We start from the raw sequence: 26,085 nt of genomic DNA on the forward strand, positions 1-26,085 counted from the left end.
CGGGTGTACGTGTGTGAGAATGAGTTCGAGTCGGCCAACGACACGGCGGCCTCCGCATCCAACCTCACGGCCAGTGAGAAAAGGTGTGTCTATCTCTATTAAACTCGTGGCGTACGTACACTCACTCTTTATATGTTCTGGATGGAAAACAATCTTAATCGATAAACAATGTGATATTCTAAGTAAAAGCAGTGTTACAGAAACGAGAGGTTTTTTGGATTTGTGCAAATGAGGTATATTGTTGACAAAGCTATTGGCAGTGTTGAAGTTCCATTGGCAGCCACGATCCACAGGCGAGACTTTGGTCAAACTCCGATGCCTTGTCCTTCGTTTGTTTTCCCACGCCTTTGTCCTTCGTGTAATGTGGAAAGCGGAAAGTTCTTTGTCCAAGATGATACCCCCTTTGGCAAATACATTCCATACTTCTAACAATGGAAACTAACTATGACGACCCGTTTCAATTTTTCGGAACCTTGGGATGTCCGGTATCGAAGGAAGTTGAGGCTAAGTGTGATATGTCGTTGTGATGGACTTCGGTCTGATGGTCCAACATTTCACAGGTTTGGCACCCTGATAGGCTGATAGGTTTGGTGACACTCGGCCAACGACAACTACCCAAGGTTTCCATGAGTGAATGAGTCCCGAACTGAAGGAATACTTCACGAATTTGCGGTTGCAAAGGACTTTCCCGCAAGATTCCGAAGAAACTGTGGTACCCATCTTTTTCGTCCTCTCGATCTGTCAACGACTCTAGTCGCCGAACAGAGGAGACAGCAGGACAACCAAACCAGACATCTCAACGTCGTCGAACGAGCTTGCGTTTTTCTTTTCTTTGGAAGCGCACACGCTCTTTGATCGACAAGTACCAAACGTCACTGGCACTGCCCCGGATTTCGTAAGCGTCATGCAGCATCGCATGCATTTTGCCATGGTGCCATCATTTTTTTTACCGCTGGTAGTTGGTCTGGTTCATCATCAGTCTTCCCGTGCTGTTGCCGAGCAAGAAGAAGAAGGGTCAGAAGGTGTGCTCCCAGGTGATGACGCCTTCTTTGAGACTGAAGGACACGAAATTCCTCCCGCCCACGCGGTCCTCTTTCCGTCGTTTTGCTTGACGATTGGAGTAATGGTATTCTACTTGCTCTCGCGATTGTAAGTCCGTTGTTCTTTTTGTCGCGCCGCGATTATCAAAAACCATCTAACGGAATTTCCTCGACGATTTGCTGTATTCTTAACTTCAGCTTGAACAAATTACCCTACACGGCTGTCATGTTTTTTATTGGAACAGTGATGGGTATTGGAGCGGAACTTTTGGATGATTCTGAGGACCAGCTCAACGAAAGTATTCGTTTGTGGATTCCCATTGATAGCGAGGTGCTGCTGCTGGTTTTTCTACCTGGCCTCATTTTCAAGGATTCTCTGGGCCAGAATGTGCACCTTTTTCAAAAATCGATTGTCCAATTGCTTATATTTGCCTTCCCATTGGTTTTGGCCGGAACTGTTTTGACGGCTCTCATTGCCTACTACATTTTCCCTTACGGCTGGTCTTTCAATCTTGCCATGACCTTTGGGAGCATCCTTTCCGCCACCGATCCCGTGGCGGTGGCGGCCCTTTTGGAAGAAGTAGGAGCACCGCCCCGACTTAAAGTCCACATTGCTGGGGAAAGTTTGCTGAACGATGGAGCCGCGATTGTCTTTTTCTCCATCTTTGTGGCGCGATATCTTTTCGAGCTCGGGATCGAAGGTGTCGGAGAAGATGTAGATTGGGGGAGAGGTGTCGCTATGTTTTGCCAAAAAGCCATTGGCGGTGTTTGCATTGGTATATTCTTTGGTCTGGGGCTTCTCACCATTCTCTTTCTTTTGAAGCGTCGCTTCAATCGCGAAGAAAATGTTGTCGAAGTGACGGCAACTATTGCTATTGCCTACATTGGCTACTATGTTGCGGACGCTGTATGGGCCACGAGTGGTGTGATTGCCACTGTCACGCTGGGTCTGATGATCAAGTTTTTAGGTCGTGCCATGTTCAACGATGCCAAATTGCTCGAGGATTTCTGGACGTTGGTGGAACATTTACTGAACACAATTTTGTTTACACTTGGCGGAACTGTATGGGGTAAGCTTCAATGTTCGCTGCACTTGAGGATGTGTGTTCCTGATCCACTTTCTCATACAATTAGTCCGTACAACGCATCCACCAGGAGCTGTGATTGCCAATGGTGGAAAGGAGAAATTGTTCACAGGCCGTGACTGGGGCTATCTCGTTTTGCTCTACATCTTCCTCACAGTTATTCGGGCTTTCCTTTTCGCAAGTGTGTATCCACTAACAAGCCGCATCGGTTTGAAGGTATGTTATTCTGATCTCTCATTAGATGCGCAAACTTTTGTGCTCAGTCTACTTTTGTCGTGATAGGGTTCACCACAAGAAACCATATTTTCCATTTATGGTGGGCTTCGGGGGGCGGTCGGTTTAGCCCTCGCTCTCTTCTTGGACAACGAAGTTCAAAAACATACAAATGGCTTTGATAATGTTTTCCGAATTCAAACACGAAAAGTATTTGGTTTTGTGGGGGGTATTGCATTCATGACGCTGTGTATTAATGGTAGCACCGCGGGTCCTTTGTTGATTTGGCTAGGTCTCTCTGATTCCACTGATACTCGAAATAAGATTGTCGAAGCTTATCAAGTTCGGTTCAAGACGACTTCTATTCAGGCTCTAGTAAAGCTCATGACGCAACGCCGTTTCCGCCAGGTAGACTTTGCCTTGGTCAAGCACCACGTGCCCCACATTGCCGATATGACCAAGTCGCAACTAATGGAAGCAGTAGAAAGGTATAAAGAGTCGACCCCAGCGGAAGACTACAATCCTCCGTATTTGAAGCGTATCCTACCCTACTTAAAAGCCGACGACGACGAGCAGCATTTCACGAGAATGTCAACGTTGTCCACGACGCAAGAAGAGCCAGCTGCTTCATTAGATCCGGAGGCTCATGCTCGCAAGATTAAGCATGAATTAAGAACAAAAAATCGAATGAAGAGACGTACGAAAAGTACGATGAGACACATGATGGGTGAAGAACCGCTTTCATCCACTGAGCTCCGCACACTCTTCATTTCCATTCTGAGGTCGGCTTACGAGAAACAAATTTCTAATGGGGAGCTTGAGGATCAACAATTTTTAGCAATTGCCTTGGAATCAAGCCTTGATCTTGCAGCTGATGCCGTTGCCAAAGGGGAGCATTTGCATGATTGGGACTACGTCAATTGGGTTGACGGTCCTCTTACTGGTATTGCAAATCGTTTTAAGAATAGTCTGATGGCAAACAGCGTGCTCGACCTTCTTTTCAGAGGACAATCCCATGCAACTTTGAAAAACACGGCAATGCGCCTAAAAATCGAGCGCTCGTTGGCATTCATGTCTGCGCATCGTTACGCCCAACGGTTTTTTCATCGTGAGTTTGAGAATGCCGAGAGCGAACTTTCCGAAGCTGGAAAATTGGTAGTTCGCGAGAGTCAGACGGAATACGAAAAAGCAGAGGCTGTGCTGACTCAGTATGACCCAAAAGAGGTTTCTTTAGTTGTGTCGCATAAGGTAAGCAATTCAATGATGGACCAGAAGGTCTCGTTCTATAATACAAACGTTTGTTTCTCACGCTTACATTTTCAGTTCTGCATGATTCTTCTCAATGGGGGTGTCTCTTACCTCGCCAAACTTGTTCGGAATGGTTTGCTCAAAGACGAAGAAGCAGAGCACCAAGTCAAGCATATTGAGGAGAATTTGCGAGCCGTCCTGAGTTGTTCCATGAAGGACCATCCAGGAGAGCTGTCTTTCGAGGAGGACGATGCTGATGATTGTTGCCACTCTCATTACACAAACGAGAAGCGAGCTTGAAACAGCTTCATAACTCATTTATACCTTGGATGTGTGAGTGGTAGATTCCTGCACCTCTGCTGCTAAGGCTTCAACTTTACTTTACACCAAAACGGTAAATGGACTCCGTAATACCTTGGCTGTTAATCCTCGGGTTTTTGAAGAGGTAGGTTGGTTTTTCATTGGAACTGGGAGGAATTGCACGACGGCTCCTTCGTATCCATTTGCATAGCTAACTGTGAACAGCATCCAACTTTATCTTGCAGTGAGCACAGATCCCACCAATATCGCTGTTTGCGTAGTGGATACCTTATCATTTCAGAATGAAACCCCCTTTTGCAAACATCTCCTTACTGTTTATTTGAAAAAGCTTGCTACGGGACACCTGCGTTTCTATAGATTTGGACAAATCTAACAAGAAAGTGACGCGCTTCCCATTGATGTTCTCAACCAAATACTATCATGGGTGTCAATGGAATTCGGACCTATTTTCATGTGACTGATGAAAAAACAGTCATGAACTGTAGATTAACACAATGTAACGAAAACGGATATGTGACTTCCGCTGTAATCCTATTGTGGGTAGAAAATCCGAATCTTGAATAAAAGATAGAGAAAGCAACAGTAAAGACTGAGTCCTACGGCAACGCACTGTAGTGTGCTGAAAAACTAGACAGCTCACTTTCTTGCAGGAACATGCACCTCTACCTTTCTATTCTTCTTGGAGTTTTAGCTGCATCTTTCTTCTATGAAGGATCGACGACTACTGCCTCGGAAAATGAAGACTAAAATCAGATGAAATGTATACATGAACCCTGCAACGTCTTCAGTCGTCTACGCACGACCAACAAAACAATGAAGAAAAAAGGCCATGAAAAGGACAGTTCAAAGACAGGAAGAAAGAAATAAGAGCAGTATACCTAACCAGAGTAAGCAAAGAAAGAAATTAGCTTGTCCCTCTATTTCACCTTCAGAGAAAATCGAAACTCCCGTCAAGCATACCGTCTTCAGTTCCATCAGTAGTGCCGTCCTACATTCCAGCGTTGATTCCTGCTTCCCATCATACTTCGATCCTTCTTCTATGTGTTTATGGTACCTTCTGAAGTGCAAAACATTGCCCCTTTCTCCGTTCCATCCTCGGACACTTCTTCTGTACCCTCTAGCATACCGTCGTCGGAGCCGTCGAGTGTCGCGTCAAGAATCCCCACCATCTGACTGGAAATAAAACAGACATCCCATCATGAGGTTTCTGGGCTACGCTAGCTTTTCAGTTGAGGAGGTTTGCGACAACGGCAGATCTGTTGTCCGATCTGGAAGAGGGAGATGTGTCGTCTTATAGACCTAATCTTCTGTTTTACTGGAACAACAGTGTCAGGGAACGATCCAGAACGATACCAACGTTGGAAGCAAGAATCTCTACGGCATTCCACGCCAATCACGGAGAAATGGGGGTGGATCGGAGCAGAGTCTCTGTTTCTGTTGAGAGAAGCCAGTGGTAGTAGATTGAATGGTCGTTCTCTATTTACACTTACAGTTCATTCGACACAAAAAAAGACGCGAAGCGTGGTAAGGTCCACGACACCAGCTGGTCGCGACTCGCCGCGCGGTTCGCGCGACGATCCTCCCCTATCGTGTATCGTATGGGTGTTTGGAGTGTGGTGGATTGGACAGCTGCTCCTTTTTCCCACGGCAACGAGACGACGAGTATTGACCAGCGACAACCCACCCCGCCGCGAGCCGAACTGGGATCGTACGGGGAATTCCCCTCGATCGACCTTGTCCTCCGTCACGATCTATAGCAGCTGTCCAGCTACTATCTATTACAACAGTGAGTGAGCTTGTGTCACTCACTCACTACTTAGCCTCTTACAATCATGGAAGACGCCCGGGCTAGATTCTTTTCGTCGATGGAAGGGGAAATGGAAGTCCACGAGTCGGAACGCACCAGCGACGGTTTGGACATTGACTTTTCCATCACCGAATCTGGTCGTACCGTAGCTCATATGGTGCAGCAGGACCACAAAACGCATCACGACGATATGGACTTTTCTATTACGAGCTCGGGACGTACGCTGGATCACTTCGATGCCATCCAAGGAGAGAACAACACTGCGCACACGAACGATTTCAAAAACTTTCATCTTCCCGAAGGCTTCTCCACACAACACGGTCGTCACTATCCAGCAAGTACTGCATCGAACCCTACACCACCCGCACGCTCCATTCCTATTCCTCAACCACACCAAACGTACCCACCCGCGTCACTTTTGCAACAGATTCCGTCGTCGCAAGCCAGTTCGCAAGGAAGTTCCGGTTCGGCGTTTTTGAGTTCCATGCTCAATCAAGGCCCCTTGTCGCATACACCGCCGGTGGCGTCTAGTTACGAAGTCTCCCATTTCGGCAAGCGCGCTCGGTCTGGATCCGTTTCGGGACGCTTGCGATCCGCGTCCGATTATTTGGAAGAAAAGGGACTGTTGGATCGACAAACCAAGGGAATTCTGAAGGATTTGATTATTATCGGAGACGAAGAACTCCAAGTCGCGTTGGACCGGTACGAAGCAGGAGACCCGTCCACACTGGAGCGAATGATATCGTCCGGTGCACTGGAAGAGCGATTACCGAAAGACTTGGACATCTTGGGTGATCTGGATCTGGACTTTTTGACCGTCCATGACGATGGGCTGGATTTGACCGGGGGCGACTCAATCGAACCCCTGTTGCCCAGCGCCGAATCCTATCATCAACATGCGTCGCAATCCCAGTCCCTATCAGCGAACGGGGGAAGTTACCGACATCGTCAAGCTGTTGGGCCTGGCCAAGCACCGAATCTTGTATCACCAGCGTACGATGATGGTATTGGAGATTTGGATTTTAGCGGGGAGTTCGTGGAACAGGCTGAATTTGGCTTCCAACCACAATCCTACGGGTCGTCCAAGCAAGCGTCCGTTGCGGCGTCACCGACGGACCATCCCAATAACATGATGTCGGAATACGAACGCCGTATGCGATCTAATTCCCTATTTTCGGCTTTATTGGACCCACGCGGCGGTGGCAACAGCAGCGTCAACACTGCGACTGCGGCGGTCGCTTCGAAACACGGCAGTAGCGAAACAGACCGTACCGACGGTGGCCTCGATTACGGCCAGTGGATGGACCGAACATTGGCGAACAACGCGAAAGCCACCGGCATTCAAATTGGGCATCGAAGGTCTTCGGCTCCCGCTTCTTCGGTGCGCAGCGGCATTTCGGCCAGCTTGGAGCAGGCGGATCGAAAGAAGCAAGATAAAAAGGACCGCAAAGAGCAAAAGGCTCTGGAAAAACTCGAAAAGAAGCAACGAAAAGAAGAAGAAAAGGAGAAGAAGAAGCAACAGCAACAACAAGCCGTCGAAGAGGAACAGATGGAAGAGGAGCACGTTCCCGGTTCGGGTCGTCCCCGGGCACTCAGCGATCCTAACCTCCATACGTCGCTGGATCAGCATGGCTTGATGAATGTAACGCGCCCAGATGGCTGGGTTGGTGCATACTCGCCGGAAAGCCGAAAAGTACGCGTCGACCGATTTATGGAAAAACGAAATCACCGGGTTTGGACCAAAACTGTAAAATATGACGTTCGAAAAAACTTTGCCGACAGCCGACTTCGTGTTAAAGGTCGCTTTGTCAAGAAGGAAGATGAGCTGCTCATGAGGGAATTAATGAGCATGACCTAGGTACATTTAGCAACATTTTATAAACAGGATAGGCAGTGTTTGGGGGAGCGGCAAGTACCAGATGTGATATCATTAAACGATCAGACGCTTTTGCTCCTTTGGAGCGCCTAATTGCAAAGTCTACTTGTACACAAATAATACCAATGTTTCGACATTATGCCAACTTACGTTGAATAAACAGTAGACTCTGTCTTGAGAGAAGGGTGCTCGATGTTTACAACAAAGGTGTCCCGGTATCTCAGAGACGACCTGTTTCACAAAGAACCAAAACCCATCTTAAATTTTACGTATCGGTGTCATCTATAAAAACCATAGAATCTACACTCCGAAATCCGGTAGAGTTCATACTTCTTGGTGGTGTTGGAACGCAATAATACGAAGAATCATCGCCTTGCTGTGAGTCGTTATCGGCACCGACGAGCGAATTTTGGGATTGGACGGATAGTAAGTCACCGTATTGCGCGAGATGGGTTCCGCGAGTTTCTTCACAGTGGTGGAAATAGTTCCGCCAGAAGATTATTTCGCGTACATCACTTCTACCCGACAGCCTGGCATGCATTGTTGCTAGATTATCATCAAATTCCAAAAGTCGACGGATCAAATGTATGCGTGGCTCGTCCAGAACAAACTTAACTTCACGGCCAACTTCTTCCAAGTCCTTTGTAGAAAATGGGTGACGAAAAGTTCCTTCCGAGATGCTAAGAGTAAATATAGCTTCCTTCAACTCCAAATCTTCTTCCGTAGAACTCGTGTCGCTTATAATTTCCCACGGCAACGGCAAAACACGGTCTCCGTGATGCTCACAGAGATCGTTGCCTTCGCCATCCTTCTCCAATTCGGCGATTTCTGTGGCTACAGCGACCGCGGAACGATGCACAAAACTAGCTACGCCACCCGCAGTCTCCTTCAAAGTGCAGGCAATCGTTCGAAAGTCAGCACCGATGCCACCAAACCAACCCGAGTTTTCTTCTTCTGAGATGGAACCAGTTTCTGTCGGATATGTGGCTTCGCTGCTCTGCAAGTCCTCATTTTTTCCTTCCGTGCTACTGGCCATGATCAAGGCACTCTGAGCGCTTTCCGAAAGCCCCGTCGAAGCTCTCATGATCGAGATACACTAATCTCTAGTAATAAGAAGGACGAAAGTTACTTTGAGGAAATTGGGGCAAGGGAAAAAGGAAGATTGGTTGTTCTTTTTCGATCCTGTATTTGCAGTCAGTAAGTCGGCCACACGTCCCTTCTACTCTAGAAAATTCGTAACAGACTGACTGTACTGTGAGGGAAGGTCGACCGAACCGGTTGACTTGGAATTTAAATAGAACACAAATGAGAGATTTTTTGCGGGGATAAAAACGCGTGTCGAGGCGAGGTGTCATCTCGACAGTTCTCTGCGGTCCCGCCCACACATTTGGTGCAATCAATTCAATTTTCTACGGTTATAAATAAAATTGTAATGATCGTTCGTCAGCATCTACTTTTGTCGAATAGACTACCTAGAGATATGCCTCTATTTTTCTGACCAATGAGTCCTTCTTATGATGCGAAATTTCTCAATTGAGAAGATAACAAAACGGACATCGTTCAACAAGTGCCTGTCTTCGAATTAGGTACCGAGATGTACCGCGCTATACGATTGAACATCCCGTGACTTTTTCTTCTACTGCACGTACTGCGAATGAAGGTTGGTCGTGGATACTGACACCACGCTATAGCGGTCTTCGTATAGCACAAAAGCCGATTTACGGTGGAGCCATCAGTAAGGCTTCCCATCAACCACTTACTATCAACTGTAAGCTATCCGACTAATTCGTAAAGTTGTAGGCCTGTGTCTTGCTGGAACTACACATTAGGGAAAAGATTAATTTGGGCTCGTGAGCAGTAGGAAAACCTAGTCTGACTAGGAAGCGTGTCTAAAACGTTAACTGAAAAAAGTTGACAAAAAGGAACCAGCTGGATGAGATGCCTTTTCGGATCGCAAAAGGCGCTCGGTCAAAGGTATGTACATATTTTTTCGTCTATATCTTGGCTGGGATTTGCACTCGTCTTCCCAACGTGTAAAGCACTTCCGTTGAACGTCTCCGTCCACTTTCGATCGTTTTTCCCAGAGCTCCCTGTAGTATCCTATTTTATTGTTTCCATACAAAATCATCAAATGCGCGTTTGCCCATTTCAACTCCCAAGAACAGTGCCGCGTTCGCCGGAAAAGCTCGCACCAGGGTTGGTCCCAAACCGGAATACAATCCCACTACCCCGCGTTCCTGGGCAATCCTGATCAATTCGGGAGCGTACGAGCCTACCACTTTGGTATCGTAGCGAGCCTGTACGTTGGTTTTGGGAACATCAAAGGGCATCGCAATGGTCCAACCAAACATCCCTGCGAGACCTCCACTAATAAAATAGTTCAGTTCATCCGGCATGGATGGTACGTGGGTACGAAACAGGTAACAACTGACTTCGTATCCACCAAAGAAAATGGCGTAAAAACTGGCGTCCCGGGCAAGTTGTGCGTCGAGTCCGGCAAAAATGCCGCGTACACCCTGTTTCGACACTATCTGTTTAATAATTTCGCCCGACGAAACATTCTTGCCGACGACGACTTGCAGTTTGGCCTTGACAATTTCACTCGGTAGCAATACGAGGGCGGAGCAACAGCCAGTCATGGCTCCCATGGCAAACGGTTTGGTCAAACTAGGCATTGCGTTATTGTCGAGAGAAAGATCGTCCGGGAACGATCGCTTCAGAGCCTCATTGACGCCAAAAGCCATGGCGTTTTCCAAAGCCATTCCCATGGCTGTCGGGACGGCGCCTTTCCAGAATGCCGCAACGCCCTATGAAAACATCCAGAGAAATTGAGACGACGAGAAACGCGCGGTGCGATTTGTTCGCCTTGGTACCATCTCTGGATAGATAAAGACGTTACCACAAGTACTGTCTCGTTCCGACGTACCTCATTTTTTAAAATGTTAGTGACGGAAGAAATGACGCCGCTGTACACAGTGGGGTTCGTTTGCATGCGAACCTGACAGGTAAGCAGACACAAAGCAGAGAAGGTGAGTAAAAATTAGACTTGGGAAAGACTGGATCGAAGCTGTCGGTGTCTTATATTGTCTACCTTTACTGTATCGAAGGGTTGGCCGACATAGCAACAGCAAATGCTGCCGAGTGTTGCCGAGAAAATATCTCTCGCGACGACGCGAGGATTGGCGACGGAAGAGGCTTCGGTCATGGTGGTTGGAACGAAAAACCGAGTGTCTTTGGTCAGTGCAACGAGAGCAAGTAGACTACAGAAGGAAAGCAAATACCAATATAGGGAGGTATCCGCAGCGATGCAGATGCGAAGGATGAGATGTATGATGTGTATCCATTGGAATTCTGGTTTCTCGGCAGAAGGAATGAATGGGTATCGCGGTTTGCGAAGTTGGCGCCGGTGATGCAAATTCAGATAGAATCCGGAATTGTGTGAGACAAAGTACGAAAACACGCAGACTTGCTTTTGAAATCTACGGAACGGTCACACTTCACGAGAAAAAGTCCGAATCCAACCAAAATCACGGTCAACACCCAACAAACCCACATACCGTATAAACACCACAACCATGGACACAGTTCAAACTCTTTTGGAATAATCAACCGTTCTCGATACCACCAGCAGCGGGAACTGTGATACAGCAACAGACGAGTCTGTCAGAGTGATCCCCGCCTTTCCCTACACTTTTGTAGGCTATCAAATAGAAACAGGAACCTGGCTCGATTGACGTTCACTAGAAATAATGAGTGAGTTCTCGGATTCAGATTCGGATTCGTCGGATATTGAACATATGTTTCGAAAGGCAAGGAACAATCCGCGTACGAAACCAGCTTCCCTGGATGATCAGGGCGAGGGAGAATCCAGTGATGATGCTGGTGTAGAAATTCACTCGCATCGGAAAAAATCCAAACCGACTGTTGAAGAAAAGTTGGCGAGTTTAAATCGAGAGCGTTCCGAGCAGGACCAGCGTCGTCACCTTTCGAACCGTACCCTGGGCAGCGATGATGAGGATGATGCCGACGATGGAGATGAGAAAGTGGATCATGTTAACCTACCACAACGAAACGACATCAACGGTAAAACGAGTAACATTGAAATCATCGAGGTGTTGGACGAAACTGACGAGCAACAACAAACCTCAACTGCTCATGCACACAAGGATGTCACGATTCTGTTGGACGATTCTTCGGACGAAGATGAATCTAATCCTATTGTACTGACTAAGTCGGTGGAAGATCTCGAACGTCAGGGCGTTAAGGACCAGGCTGCTCTAGCCGCTCTCCAACAGGCTCAAGAGGCCTTGAGCAGTATCCGAAAAGCTCAGCACGAGAGTCAAGTAGAAGAGAGTTTCTTGGATCACTCCGTTACGCATCAAATTGGTTTGGATCATCATAAACGAATTATGCATCGTCTGTCGCAGAAGGGCCAGCCACAGCAATCTCAAGAAGGAATTGATTTAGCCATGCTCTACAACCTCCAACAGGAATTCTTTGCATCGTCCACAAAAACACGCCCCACCACTCAAAAACGCACGAATACAGGTGGTACGCTACGCCTGAAGATTCGGGCTACCTATTCCCGGCAAGGTATAGCCGAACGCACTGAGGATACAATTTTAGAAAAGGTGAACGAACAGGATACATTTCATACAGTTGCGAAACAATTTCTGCATCAAGTTGGTCTCCATCCCAGCATCACGACGGTCTTTTTCCGACTCAATGGGAAGGCGGTTCAATCCACCAGGACGCCGGCGGCCTATGGATTATCTAATCTCCTGTTTGTCGTACTGGAAGCATCCGTGTTGCTGTCTACTTTTGTTACGCCACCTGCAAGTGCTACACCGAAAGCGAACGTTGGGCCTATGCTGCGTTTGATCTTACGATGTGCGGCTCATGAAGGGAGTAAAGGGGACTCCCATATGTTCAAGCTTGGTGCTAAAGAACGTTTTGGAGTTTTGAAAGAACGGTATTTGGAACGGCTGGGCCTGTCAAGCACGAACTCGACTATCCGCCTGTGCTTTGATGGGGAAACCTTGACCGACCAGCAAACTCCGGGCAGCCTCGATATGGAGAATGAAGATCTCATTGATGTACGGGTAATTGCGTTATGACGAGCAATGCATCTGCAACGCTGCTCTTTGAAGGCTGCTTGACTTTTTTAGTAAGAATCAGGGTTGACTCTCTTGTTTGTTGCTTTCCACTGCGTTTGGCTGCGGTTGTAGTATCATGTTACTGTAGGCCGTCGAATGACCACGGCCGAGACGAAAGCCAAGATTGGGATCGAATCATCGACAATGCTTCTATTGGTTTCGCACACATGATAACCTTGTTCAAGGGGACAGCCACGTTCGATTCTTGCTCGATCCAACGAGGCGGTAGAGCTCGAATTTTGGGGATGATGTCAGATTGACAGGTGGGTGCCACTAGTACCAAATCGACGGAGAAGTTTTCCAGCAATTCCTCAATACGTGATACGATAGCCCTCGAGTCGGTATCTTGTACAGTGATCCACATCAGATCTAAACAACAGTTAGAAGTCCCGCCATCCATCGCTTGGATAAACCTCTCTGCGACAGGACTGCTCGGTATTACGATGGTTACCCGCGGTCGTACCATAAAGATAGATGACACGCCAGCATAGGAGTTTGTATCTGGTCGGTCGTACCAGTAACCAGCGCCGGCATCGTGTAGTGGGGTCCAAATACCGCAATCGGTGACGAGGACCTGAATATCAGGACAGCCATCAGTAGATGTATCAATTTTCTCCAATGCATCCAACACCGGCCAACCACTTACAATCCTCCCAAATACAACGTGCTTTCCATCACAGATAGATGCAGGCGCAAAGGTGAAAAAGAATTGGCTCGAATTGGAGTTTTTCCCTGCATTGCCCATAGACAAGACACCACGACGGTTGTGTTTTAAATTCAAACCCGCCTTTTCGTCCTTGAACTTTTTATTGTAGATAGATTCGCCGCCACTTCCATTACCCATCACAAAGTCGCCACCTTGTGCAATGAAGCCTGGTACGATGCGGTGTATTATGGAACCTCGGTATGTGAGGGGCTTGCCAGAATCCCCTAAAGGGACTGGTCGCGACTTAGGAGGTTTGCCGGAAAAGGATGATAAGACGGATCCGTTTGCACATAGCGTAGCAAAGTTTTCGCAAGCAATGGGAGCGACATCCCAAAACAGTTTGACGACAAGGCGATTGCCCTGTACTGGAGGGCGCGTCTCGATGTCGCTTGCACTCCACTCGTGATCAGTCTGCACTAGTTCTTCGATCCGAGAAACCTCTGAACCTCCCAAGCGCCAAAGATCTGAGGAAGAAAACCCGTATCGTGAATTGGTAGCTTTTACAAAGGCCGCGGCGTTGGCAAGCTTTTGTCGGTGTTGATGAAAGTCAAGATCCAAGTAACAGAACTCGGCGTTCGCTGCAGATATGCAATTCGACATGAAGGCGACGCGATCTAAATTGGATTATGCCAGGGATGCTATATCAGGAGTGCCGATTCTACATAATAGAACTAGTCGAGAGACCTTTGCTGCTATTAAACTCAACCAACAACCCAAAGTTTGAGATCAAACAATTTTAGTCAAGAAAAGCTTATCAGGGGACAGAGGCCATACTCCCTCACAGTCAAGCCCCTCACGGCCAGAACCCTGCCATCCTTGTAAATGCCGAAGACAAGTGGGAGCATGCACAATATAAATAAAGAAAAAACCATTTTCTGTCAGGAACGACCATACCACGATGACAACACCGCTTCCCGTCTGCTCAGCGAAGTTAAGCATCGTCGGGCTCGGTTAGTACTACGGTGGGGGACCACGTTGGAATCCCGACTGTTGTTCTTTTTTGGAAATTTCCAGATATACTCTGATCGTGGACCGATCGCATTTACTAATGTAAATTTGCAGAATTCTCAGATGGGTAACTGTAAATCCCCAGCATGCTCTAGCTGGAGTAGTATTTAGATAGTGTGAATAACAGGTTGTGTTCGGCTTTGCGTTTCTCGTCCCTCTAGACTCGAATCTGACGGAGAACTGTGAGTTCTGCCAAAGAGAGTTGATCCTAAACACCACATCCGTACTTTACACCATCTTCAGCGTACTTTACACCATCTTCAGCACGTGAACCCTGCAAAGAGTGTCCTCTAGAGAGTACGCTAAAAAGTCACCTTTCGGTCTGTGATGGACAATGCCATGATCGTAGCCGACTTAATGTTGTCGCATTTTGGTAGTGACTGAATGAATAAATCTAAAGCATACTGATTTTAAAGCTCGCCTAACGGTAGACTGACTATACAGTCGACCACGGATGCTTGACCTTACTAGGGGTTTCCTTGTCGATTTCAGGATCTCAATATACTCGGTATGTTTCTGTGTACGCTAAAGGTGTATATCTAAACAAGCTACATTTTTGCTGACGCCGCCCCAACTAAAGTTGATGCAGACCCAGATTGCAGCTATCGTCCAACGAAAAACCATTGACTATGCAAACAGTTTCAGGAAACCGGGTGATAAGAAGAAAATTGTCTGGCTTTCTGGTAGTAGGACCACGTCCCCTCGTTTCATTCTTCCTCCACCGGCACAATATCACACACAATCCCATTGTTTTGCAATGCGTCGTGATACATTTCCGCAACTTCGTAGACCCACCGTCCGACAACAGCAATACCGTTCTGGTGAGCTTGCATCATTGTTTGATATGCTTCCATTTCGGACATCCCAGTGACTTGTACGAGGGAGCGCGCAACATGTTCTCTTGTATTCAGTCCGTCGTTATAGATTCGGACTTCCCAGGCTTCGTGGCCCATCCCTTTCCGTTCCTTGACAGGTTCATCGACCCGGGTCTTCTCGGCAGGACGATCCAAGACTGCAGGCGCGCCTACCTTGACAGACTCCCGTTCAATCGTTGCTGGTGACATTCTAGCAGCGACAGTAGAACGAGATACAGAGGAACCAAAGGACGCCTTCGGTCTCGACGGCGCAAAGAAAGCAGTGACCGAAGATCCCAAGAGGGCGAGGACAACTAGGAGAAATCGAGAAGCAGCCATTTTCAGTAATAGGGAGTCCTAATCGACGAATTCTGGTAAGGGCGAAAAAGAGAGGAGGCTTTCGAACGTTGTCAGCCTGACAAGAAACAGAAGACAATTTTTCCAAGAACAGGCCTCGTGGATGTTGGGGAGATACGGTTTGGTCTATAAATTGCTGTGTCGACTGTGAGCGTTCGTGTGTGGCAGTTGTTTTGATGGCGAATCATCGTCTCTTGTCAGGACGTCCCAAAAATCGATGGTGGGACACCTTGTCTTGCGTGGGTACGAAACATACGTAAGCCGTCTCCACGTTAGAGAATAAGCCAATCAACGAAAGGCAATCGATAGATCCGTAGTTCAACGCCAACGAAAATACTTGAGAATTCAGCTTATCCATTTAAGAAATAGACTGTCCAGATGTGACGTCTCCAAATATGGTTCAGTGTCGTCAAAAAACGAAGCGATTGCCTAATTGGTTTTACGAGGCAATTACGAATCGGTCTGCTTTACAGTCAATTATGCCCCCTTTCCATTGGTTACCAGCGGGAGTCATCGCGTCATCAGCTAAGCATGGAATCAACGTTCATCCAAATTATATGAGAAAAACCGCTATTTCGGCCTCTGCGACATGAAAAAATCGCTATTTCGGCCGAATCTGAGAATTTCTAAGTACTTTTGATTGAGCGCGAAACGGCTTTTAAGTAAAATTAGCAATTATAAAATAATCCACTGCTTGGTGTATGCTCTGTATATGATACAGCGGAGGTATCGCGCTGGCATGGATGAGCTGCTTCCAACCCGTCAAGCTTCGATCAATCTATTTCACAGCAGTTGACTGTGAATACTTTACCCAAGCATACAGAGAACAAACTGTCGCCAGGACTCCAGGAGTTTTGAACAGCAATTGCACATTAAGTGTGGATACACCACCAGTCTTTTGCCTGATGAATGCCACTGTGCGAGTGTCTTTTCTTGTAGTAGCTGCAACTGACAGCGCTCACGGCTAAATTACGTAGGCCAACGGGACGAACGACCTTACAGTCGATGAAGATGGGAAACGGTACAAGACGTGAAATTGGAAGAAAATTTTTTGAAACAAATCTTGCTTTTACATGAGAATTAAAAGTCTCCTTCGACGCCTAGAAAGGCATCGGATTTCTATAGCACAATGACAGTTGCGACGGCTGTTCCCAACCAGCAAAACCGTGCAGCGGCAGCGTTCGAGTACACATTTGGTGGACTTATTGTGGCTGCACTCACGACTCTTGCACTCCCTCTCTTAGGTCTAGTACTGGCATACTATGCATGGAGTGATGTATATTGGGTTGACATTTCACTGTCGGCAAGTCTTGGGGAGACGACGAACTCCTGACCCGAAGCTTTCTGGCAGATAGTCATCAAAAATCCCATGCTTTGTTCTCACTGCAACGACAGCGGCAGTGTTGCTTGGTTTCTATTCCAAGTATCCTGGAACAATTTTTCCCTGTGAACTGGTACAGGAATTCTCTCAGTCTTTGGGGCTGCGCTTGGACCACAACAAGAAAAGGCGTGGCTGGAATGCAGTAGGTCATGGGTTGGAAGCAGCTCATCCATGCCAGCGCGATACCTCCGTTATATCATACACAGAGCATACACGAAGCATTGGATTATTTTCTAATTGCTAATTTTACTTAAAAGCCGTTTCGCGCTCATTCAAAAGTACTTAGAAATTCTCAGATTCGGCCGAAATAGCGATTTTTTCATGTCGCAGAGGCCGAAATAGCGGTTTTCCTCAAATTATATCCAGCTTGACCTTTCCCTTCCACTTTCATGATCTATTGCTGTAGACCATGCTGTGGCGATTGGTTGATTTCATCAATCATTTACAGTGTCGAATGCCTTAGCTAGTATAAGCAAAGTCGGGCAAAGTCTTTATCAGCACGAAAGATAGGGCATTGTTTCAACGGAACTTCTATCGGCAAGTGAGTTGACCGGTGTCCTCACAGTCAGTCAGGTAAGAACTTTCGAGGACAATCAAAACCAATCAGCAGAGGCGTATGGATGCATTTTGTCAAAATCTTTTCCCTCACGGCAAATTATGTCCCCAATACCTCTAGCGGATGTAAATTACTTTCACATCAACCACTGTCATAATAGTTTTACGGAGAATTTACAGTGAGGTGCGTCCATTTAAGATTTGCACACTGTTTGATATTAACTAAAGGTAGACTTGCTAATTACACATAATTCTATGTAACAGCAAGTGAAATGGATTTGACGGGGACGGTGACAACTTTTTCGGAGCAGGCATCGGTAAAAACAGGTGCAGGCTGCTTGTTAGCGAGCTGGCAATGAATTTCTGTATACAGTTTAATGTAAGTATGTGGCATCGGAGTTATTCTGGAATGTCGTATTACTACCGTCTTTTCGTAGATCAATGACTAGCTGTTTTATTTATGAGCGAAAGGAACAGGCAACTCTAGGAGTAAACTGGTCCGGATTCCAATTATAAGAGGTTCTCCGGTTGATTCTGACTGGTTGCCCACGTTTTGACAAATGACTCCGAGAGAAGCACCTTCACTGGTTCATTTCAGAGTCAACAAGATCGAGTTGCCGAGGCCGTATACCTTCTCACTTTCCAAAAGTCCAGTGATTAGCATCTCAGACATTCCTTACCCCTATAGAGAAGAGAAACATGACTGTTAGGTTGTGTCTGCAGCTCTATTTGTGGCTACTTGGCTGCACTGCAAGGTCACTTTCACAGAAGCTTCGTGGAAATCCATGGATGGGAGTGGTGGAACCCTCCTTTCGAACAAATTCAGGTCGGCGTTTGGGATCCTTCGAGTGGGAGATCGATTTGCTTGATGGCTTTCCATTTCTCAACAACATCACGGACACCAAACAAATCGAATTTTCGTATTGGTTCACCGGAAATGCTTCTCTACCTGGAAGATCTTTTGACATTGTCCTCCTAGAAAAAGACTGCAGAACCGCCAGTGTCGTATCGCCTCAAGGCAGAGGGCTATTTCTTGATAGCGAAGAAATTTATGATCAAGGTATAGACGTCATTGTCGGTGTTGATCTTACATCAATTGCATCGTCTTCGTTTTATAATAGAACAAGTCAGCTATCGGCAGCAATTGAGTTCTGTCTTCGGGTTGATTATCAGAGTGCGGGCGAGTCGGTCAACTTTCACGAGACAACAGTATCGGTTTCTGTCGACTTAACCGCCGGTTTTCGACTACAAAGTATTTCTACTGAGCGGAACGAGGAAGCGGTGGTATCCGAAAGTGTCGCCTGCGAAGTCAACGCGTATTTTTGTGACGACTCCTATACCGACACGGGTACGCCGAGGCTTGCGCAGGGTGATGTTTTCCAGGCCTGTATTGCATCGACTGGGCAATTTGTGATCAAAGACATTGTGTCGGCTCAGCTGGATCAAGGTCAAGACAATCAGACAACTGGTGTTCGAGACGACCTTGCTATCGACTACGAAGTTGTCGATCCCCTTACAGTAATATCCTGCAGCTTGGGACGTTGCAATATAAAAACGCAAATGAGGACAAAATACTTTTCAGAAAATAATCCAATTTCGGTTCGACTATCGGTAAGTCAAAGCATCTGATTTCCGATGACCTCAAACGGAGTTCTCATAATTGTTTACCCAAATTCTTCTTTCGTAGGGGTTGGCTCTGTGTGGCTTCGGATCAACCCCAGCAGCATATTGTGCGTCATCTGTTAAGCCTGTAATTGGAGAAAATTCTGAGTTCTTAATTTACCCTGTTGCTCTCTCCTTGCATGACTATGATAATTCGGACGAGTATGAATCCGTCGTGATAAGCTGGTCGACACAGGGTACCAGTGCTGAACCCTTTGTTGAGTTTGCAGTGGCACCGCCAGGTGTTTCAATCACATTAGCCAACCGAGAGCTCACTTTGCGAGGAAATGCACAAGACATCGAAGATGCTGTCGCAAATTTGAAGGTTCGCCCGGGACAAGACAACGGAGAAGATATCGACATCCGGGTGAAAGCAACAGCAATGGACAGAAATGGTCTAATGGCCACCGCGGAATGCGGCTTTCGTATTCCTGTGGATCCTTTCGTTTTTGGGATTCTGAGGCTTGACTCGCCCTTTCCATCGGATATCAGTATCCGTGCTTTCGAAGATACAGCAATCGAGTTGAGCGGAATATCGATTGAGTTCTCTGGGTATGACACAGACGGCTCCGAGGTGGCTTACATAGAAATTGAAGCTTCTAGCATTCCAGAAGGGTCCGTGCTTCTTTCTAATGGAATCGTGCAAACAACAATTGTTGATGGATTTTTGCGGCTTCCAATGGAAGCAGGGTCGTCACTCAAAATAAAGCCACCAAGGAATTACAGCGGGGAAATTACGCTGTCTGTGCGTGGAGCTATTACTGATGTAAGTCTGGCATGAGATATCAATGACGTCAATTACTTGCCACTGACTAGGCATGCATACGCATTTCGCAGTACACTGTTTCAAATTCTGTGCTAGTAGCCACAATTCCACAGAAATTGTCGATTCAAGTGGAGCCTGTTGCTGATGCAATAATGTGGACTACTGTTTATGCAATTGAGGATAATGGTGCGGTTCCGTTTGGCGCGATTCTTGCTAACAGACAGTCGGGGATCCGACTTAACGACATAGCGCAAGGGAAGGGAAACAATCCTGAACCAGAAACAATTCTTCAGATAGTGATATCTGTTCCGCCCGACTCAAACGAAGTCACCTATCTTGTGTCGGGGACGTTTGTACCTCAGTCGGATGGTATTGTCACAGGTGAAGGCACAGGAGTCGTATCTTTTGACCTACAAAGGCGGACCTTCACTATTCGCAGTTCGCTCCTGACGAACCGAGTCAATTTAGCAGCGGCTGATCAGGAAACTCGAGAACAGGCCGATAAAGACATCCGCGCCACCTTAGCAGCCTTTTATGTGGAGATTGGACCGACACACACTGATATCGACGGAGACTTGTCGGTAACTGTAACGACACTTGATGTTCAAATGGGATTCTTCGATACAACTGATGTAACGTTTAAGCCTATCAAGTTGCAGGCTGTTGCTGACCAACCGTCGATTACAGTTCAGAGTGCGGCACAAATTGTAAGCGAGGACGGTGACTTGGTGCCCCTTTATTTTACTGTGGGACGAAGCGCAGACGAAGATGGTTCCGAAAATCTTAAAGTGCTTATCTCTGTGCCGTTGGATGAGCTTGGACCGATCGGCTCTATCACTGGTTCCTTGCCTGTAGGAGTTCTTGTCATCAATGAGGGCCCTGGTCTGTATCTTATTTCTTCGTCAGCGACAACTCCTATCGGACAGGAGACTTCTCTAAATCAACTTTTCGATGGACAGATCAAATTTCATCCCAGAAACAATTTCTCCGGTCAATACCTCGGGTCAAACGGGATACGTGTTGACGTCTTCATGGAAGAGAGAGCTACAAATGATCAGCTTGCCCCTGTAGAATATGGCTTGGATGGAGATTCGAAATTAGCCAAAGCTACCGGATTTATTGATATCTTCGTCTTGCCAGACGCAGATAAGGCAACAGTCCTTGTGAAAGGGAATGCCGCTGGCATGGAAGACAAACCAATACCAGTCCCATTGAGTGTGACTCTGGGGGATCTTGACGGATCCGAAAGCTACTCAATGGAAATTGTTGACAATCTCCCTGCTGGTGCCAAACTTCTCGGTTCAACCAGTCGTGAACTTCTTTCAGAAGATGGAGTTTTTTTCTTGTTCCCAATAGATGTAGAATCTCTCATACTGTTACCACCACTTCACTGGTCAAGTGCAAAGCAAGGTGACATTGTTCTCCTTACAAATACAACAACGGTTGATATAAGCCCTCAATCATCCTCTAGTGCGTCGGTATACCTTTCCATTCCAATCAAGATTGTGGGCGTAGCTGACAAGCCAAATACTCGACCAGTTGTTGTACATTGTTTGGAAGATGGAACTTACAACCTCGGATCATCAATCGGGGATCTAAGTGGGGTCTTGGTTGATGTAAGCATTCTAATCCGTATAATCGTTGTCAAGAAAGGATCCCCTAACCTGCTTTGCTCGTTCTCAATACAGACCGATGGATCCGAAGTACTTTCTCTTGTTTTATCCGGTCTACCACTTGGAGTCGTGCCTCAAAGCGAGGAGAGTAATATACAATATTTAGGGAAGGGACGATGGCAAGTGCCTGAAACAGCGATTCCTTCTCTCACGCTCCCTGCGTTGCCGAACTTCTCCGGAGACAATCCCTACACGGGAATTACTATCAATGCAGTAAGCCAGGAGTTGGACAGGGATCAAGCGGTCTCTGATTCTTGGCCAGTGACAATAAAGGTACGCCCTGTTGTTGATGGGTTTGCTTCTTGGTCGATGTCTTTCACCACGACGGAGGGGATGAACGAGGCAAACAATGGCGGTATAGATTTCAAAAGTGTCAAAAACTTTGTTCTTGGGGATGAGGATAATTCCGAAGCTGTAATTTCGTTTACTTTTGACTTTTCCAACTTAATGGTCAATGCCGGGATCAGAACTCGCCTGAATCAGCTGGAGGGCCAAAGTGCTGGACTCGAGGAGTTAGTGTCAAAAAGAATGGACGGGGAATTTACCTTCGACCAAGAAAGTGGCACGGTATTGGTACTCTCCGAAAATATCGAAAATATCAAGCTCCACTCAGAACTCTTTCTTGATTCAAACCAAAATTTTGAAATCCCTGTCAATGCGTTAGTTCGAGATTCTGCTGTATCAGACGGAAGTAGCGTTAGGGAAGACAAGATCAAGTCAGGCGTGTTATTTGTCATTATAAGTGGAACCGCTGATATCCCTACGGTGTTTGCAGAGCCGACCATCTCCGGAAGTGTTGGTGAGTCCGGAATTCCAGTCCGGCTAGGTGGGGAAACGACAGATCGAGACGTCTCACTTGGCAGAACTCAGTCAGAAGATGTTTACTATCTGGTCAGCACCAGCAGCAGCTCAATTTCCAACCTGTTCACATTTTCTGGCGCTGGATTAAACAATGGAGACGGTCACTGGACTTTAGAGAAAAGCGACTTGGCGGGATTACAGGTTTACTTTAGTCCTTCGATTGGCATGAGAAATCAAAGCGAAGCTAGTTTTGATTTAACAGCAGTCGCTGTCGAGGATGATGGAGACTGGGCAGTCAACACTACGACCTTCAAAGTTATTCTTCAACCCAACGAAGCGGGAGATACGATGACGATCCCCCCTTTGCCACCTCTTCTCGCCATCGGCCTTAATGCAGGGTTAGAAGATACAAAAATATCTCTGGGTAGCATCAGTGCCGTCGTCAATCCTGACGATCCTACCAATACAACTATCAGTGTTGCAATCTGGAGCATCCCTCCCAATGCTAAAGTGTTCGGTGCTCGGCTTAACCCCACCACTGGAAAATGGATATGCTCTGCTGCCAGTATCAATTCAGGTGCTGTTCAGATACTTCCGGGCCCAGACTATTCTGGTTCATTGATGTTGACTATTCAAGCCATCGCAACCAACCATTACGCCTTGTCAGCTCATAGTCCTGAACAAAAGCTTGAATTCATTGTAGACCCTGTGGCTGATGGTGCAGCTATTTCCATCTCTCCTAGCTCAGGCTTGGAAGATGAAATGGTCTCACTACGCGTTTCATTGACGGAGCTGGACGTTGATGGAAGTGAGCGAATTGGTCATTTTGCATACATAAAGATGACGAACGGGGCCACTCTTATAGGCAACTACACTGTCGTCACAGAGTATGACAATGACGCCTTCATTGGGACATTTTCCAACGCTTACTCACTGCGCGTACCATCAGAGGAGATTTCAGAATTGTCACTGAAGCCGGCCGCGAACTGGCATGGGACAATCACTCTAGAAATTTCAGTCCCGGTTGTAGAGCGTTTCGACGATGAAGACGGTGATCACGTCAAGGTCGCCCGAAAGTAAGCAAAGTGGCCGAACCAATTCCAATACGCGCAACTGCTACTCAATTTCTCACGCAATTGACCAATTTTGCTTTTAGGACTCATTCAATTGAGATCAGTGCGTTAGCCGACATGCCCGACATTTCCGTTCCGTCCGTCACCACTATAGGTGACGAAGACACAGAAATTGCTATTGCATTTCTCGCGGCCAGTCTAACCGACACAATAATCGCGAATGGTCGTGAAATTCTCTCTGTTGTGATCAGTAATGTTCCAGAAAGTTCAACGTTCAACTCAGGATACAACAACGGGGATGGGAGTTGGGCAATTCCGACCGCAGCCCTAGACGGACTTTCTCTCTTACCCCCGGAACATTTCGCCGGAACTGTCAAACTGACACTTACAGCGTATGCATTGGAACTGGAGAATGGCAGCGAAAACAGTCAGAGCGGCGACTTTGATATCAACGTCCGTCCTGTGGCCGACCCTTTCCTCATGGTCGCGACAAGTATCAGTTTGCAAGCCAGTTCGGGAACTGTTGATATAGCGTTGAATTTGCGTCTGCAAGATACGCGCGGCGACAGCCCAGGAGAAATTCCACCCGAGATTGTCCAATTGGAGTTTCAAAATCTCCCTCGCGGTATATATCTTCGGGCCAGTCAGGGTGGTGGTGTTGTCACCACACCTGCCGGTACATTTGTGTTCGCCGGCTCGCAAGCCCAAGCCAACGCGTTGCGTCTTTTGGCCCGTAACGCTACAGAAGGCACCTACCAGATTGCCATCAGTGGTGTCACCGTTGATGGTGACAGTATCCTGTCACCAGCGGTGCGGGACTCTTTTAGGCTGACCATCTCCCCGTCAAACCAAACGTTGCCCGGCGTGGAACTGATAGGCACAAACGGGGCGGACAACCTGACTGGATCGATTGGACATGATATTTTGATGGGCTTGGAAGGTGCTGACCTCATGCGTGGAGGCGACGGTATGGATTGGCTGGCCGGTGGACCTGGCGCTGATGTGTTGACGGGAGGCAACGGCGCTGATGTCTTTTCGTGGAGCTCACTCGATTTGGACGGGTCAGTGGATCGCATAACTGATTTTGCTGTTGGGCAAGACCAGCTCGACCTTGTCAGCGCTCTGAACGGATACAATCAGCAATTATCGGATATTTCGAGCTTTCTCAGTGTCACTACTAGCAACAATGATGCAGTGATTTGGATCGACATTCAGGGAGGCGGGAATTTTTCCCGATTTGTGTTGCTGGAGAACTTGGCTGGAGTGAGTCTCAATGAACTGGTCTCGAATGGAAGCATCTTGGCTTAAATCATCACTCCCTTTCAGGAATGCTGAACGTTCATTAAAAGACTAAACTTTCAATCAAGTCATTGTTTGTGTTTGTCAACTCGCACGAAGGATGTAGAGAAAATGCGCACCGAGGGTGTGTGAATAGTGGCTCTGCTCTTTATTTTGGGAGGGGAATTTCCCTCATTTTGCGAGAGCCTTTAAGATGATATCCACTACCAGTGCTTCCTCAGTATATGCTATATATAAATAGGATGTCATTTGCGTATAGAAAGTCGGGCGCCGCAGTTGTTACGCAAACTTCGTGATCGACTTTGGGACAGTTTTACGCCAGCTTCGGGTACTTGTTGTACTCACTGTCGGCCTTTCCTTTATTTCGATCCACTGCGTACACTTCCACTTCCAGAAGCCGCAGCTCGAGCCATTGTTCCTATTCCCAAGCATTTATCCAGATGCTGCGCAAAGCGGGTACCATTAACTTGGCGTTTGCAAATTGAACAGGCTACCAACTCCTTTGGTTCTTTAGCCGGAATTCGCCCCCAGATATCGGTCTGCACTTGTTGCCGTGTTGAAATGCTGACCGAACTTTCGGTGCGATCTTCAATGACCATAGGGGCTGGTGACGACGACGCAGGCTCATTTGTGACGCGACGAAGTGTTTTGAGTGGGCTAACCGGCGTTTCGACTGCGTAACGATCCAGAGCCGCGACAACCTCGACCTCGCTGTTGTACAATCCAGGATAGAGTAATCGTCGTTTCTTGGGGGCAACCAAATCGGCGTAAGAAAGCTCACCACTTTTGGCCATGCGATGCATTTTGGCAGCTACTTTGATACAGACGGACTCAACCAGCTTCGCATAGACACCTTCATACAACTCATCGCTCGAGTCAGGCCCATCGACGACCCCACCCTGCTCTGGCAAGGCCTGAGCTGCCGTCGAATCCGTCATAGCATACACGGTAGAAAGATTATTTGTTTGACCTACCCTCAAAGATGCCTCGTCGGCGACATTCGCATGTGCACCTGCTACAGGTTTTTGTGCATACGAATTGCGTGGACCTTCACTTGGGTGGAGTCCGCCTCCTTCGAGCCCGATTGCTCCTCGAAGCGCAGGTTTTCGACGAGAGAGACTGACAGTGAGTCGATTCACCACAGGAACAACCCGAACTCTAAAAGGCTTTTTATGTACAGAAATTAGCAGGTTCGCAATCACTA

General features: G+C 47.2%; 9 protein-coding genes across 9 annotated transcripts; 4 read left to right on the plus strand and 5 right to left on the minus strand.

Annotated features, from left to right (window-relative positions):
• Nucleotides 1-1,221: 1,221 nt before the first annotated feature.
• PHATR_10409 (predicted protein) lies at nucleotides 1,222-2,479 on the plus strand (the record flags this gene model as incomplete). The annotated part of the gene is made up of 3 exons (XM_002186009.1): nucleotides 1,222-2,110; nucleotides 2,199-2,341; nucleotides 2,408-2,479. Coding segments are annotated over 3 exons (1,104 nt in total), but the record flags the coding sequence as incomplete, so codon positions are not given.
• Nucleotides 2,480-4,954: 2,475 nt separating this feature from the next.
• On the plus strand, nucleotides 4,955-7,683 carry PHATR_43891 (predicted protein; the record flags this gene model as incomplete). Its single annotated transcript, XM_002186010.1, has 4 exons — nucleotides 4,955-5,051; nucleotides 5,235-5,331; nucleotides 5,400-5,643; nucleotides 5,728-7,683. 4 exons carry the CDS (start codon nucleotides 4,955-4,957, stop codon nucleotides 7,570-7,572), a joined length of 2,283 nt encoding a protein of 760 aa, XP_002186046.1. The 3' UTR covers nucleotides 7,573-7,683.
• Nucleotides 7,684-7,721: 38 nt separating this feature from the next.
• Nucleotides 7,722-8,732, minus strand: PHATR_43892 (predicted protein). Its single transcript, XM_002186291.1, has one exon. It carries the CDS (start codon nucleotides 8,672-8,674, stop codon nucleotides 7,856-7,858), a length of 819 nt encoding a protein of 272 aa, XP_002186327.1. The 5' UTR covers nucleotides 8,675-8,732; the 3' UTR covers nucleotides 7,722-7,855.
• Nucleotides 8,733-9,749: 1,017 nt separating this feature from the next.
• On the minus strand, nucleotides 9,750-10,753 carry PHATR_5175 (predicted protein; the record flags this gene model as incomplete). Its single annotated transcript, XM_002186292.1, has 3 exons — nucleotides 9,750-10,397; nucleotides 10,517-10,588; nucleotides 10,682-10,753. Coding segments are annotated over 3 exons (792 nt in total), but the record flags the coding sequence as incomplete, so codon positions are not given.
• Nucleotides 10,754-11,191: 438 nt separating this feature from the next.
• PHATR_43894 (predicted protein) lies at nucleotides 11,192-12,619 on the plus strand (the record flags this gene model as incomplete). Its single annotated transcript, XM_002186011.1, has 2 exons — nucleotides 11,192-12,517; nucleotides 12,550-12,619. Exons 1-2 carry the CDS (start codon nucleotides 11,340-11,342, stop codon nucleotides 12,617-12,619), a joined length of 1,248 nt encoding a protein of 415 aa, XP_002186047.1. The 5' UTR covers nucleotides 11,192-11,339.
• A 680-nt stretch (nucleotides 12,620-13,299) lies between these two features.
• On the minus strand, nucleotides 13,300-13,806 carry PHATR_10350 (predicted protein; the record flags this gene model as incomplete). The annotated part of the gene is made up of 2 exons (XM_002186293.1): nucleotides 13,300-13,695; nucleotides 13,729-13,806. Coding segments are annotated over 2 exons (474 nt in total), but the record flags the coding sequence as incomplete, so codon positions are not given.
• A 1,174-nt stretch (nucleotides 13,807-14,980) lies between these two features.
• PHATR_43896 (predicted protein) lies at nucleotides 14,981-15,810 on the minus strand. The gene has a single exon (XM_002186294.1). It carries the CDS (start codon nucleotides 15,651-15,653, stop codon nucleotides 15,168-15,170), a length of 486 nt encoding a protein of 161 aa, XP_002186330.1. The 5' UTR covers nucleotides 15,654-15,810; the 3' UTR covers nucleotides 14,981-15,167.
• A 2,481-nt stretch (nucleotides 15,811-18,291) lies between these two features.
• On the plus strand, nucleotides 18,292-24,890 carry PHATR_43897 (predicted protein; the record flags this gene model as incomplete). The annotated part of the gene is made up of 4 exons (XM_002186012.1): nucleotides 18,292-19,218; nucleotides 19,295-20,035; nucleotides 20,086-23,585; nucleotides 23,666-24,890. Exons 1-4 carry the CDS (start codon nucleotides 18,307-18,309, stop codon nucleotides 24,888-24,890), a joined length of 6,378 nt encoding a protein of 2,125 aa, XP_002186048.1. The 5' UTR covers nucleotides 18,292-18,306.
• Nucleotides 24,891-25,240: 350 nt separating this feature from the next.
• On the minus strand, nucleotides 25,241-25,933 carry PHATR_43898 (predicted protein; the record flags this gene model as incomplete). Its single annotated transcript, XM_002186295.1, has 1 exon — nucleotides 25,241-25,933. Exon 1 carries the CDS (start codon nucleotides 25,817-25,819, stop codon nucleotides 25,241-25,243), a length of 579 nt encoding a protein of 192 aa, XP_002186331.1. The 5' UTR covers nucleotides 25,820-25,933.
• Nucleotides 25,934-26,085: the final 152 nt, after the last annotated feature.

Source organism: Phaeodactylum tricornutum, chromosome 3 (assembly GCF_000150955.2).
Source record: "Phaeodactylum tricornutum CCAP 1055/1 chromosome 3, complete sequence".
NCBI classification, from domain to species: domain Eukaryota; phylum Bacillariophyta; class Bacillariophyceae; order Surirellales; family Neidiaceae; genus Phaeodactylum; species Phaeodactylum tricornutum.

Bases quoted from the DNA above. Each gene is read 5' to 3' on its own strand.
- PHATR_43892 (XM_002186291.1), bottom strand. From the start codon at position 8,674: ATGAGAGCTTCGACGGGGCTTTCGGAAAGCGCTCAGAGTGCCTTGATC.
- PHATR_43896 (XM_002186294.1), bottom strand. From the start codon at position 15,653: ATGGCTGCTTCTCGATTTCTCCTAGTTGTCCTCGCCCTCTTGGGATCT.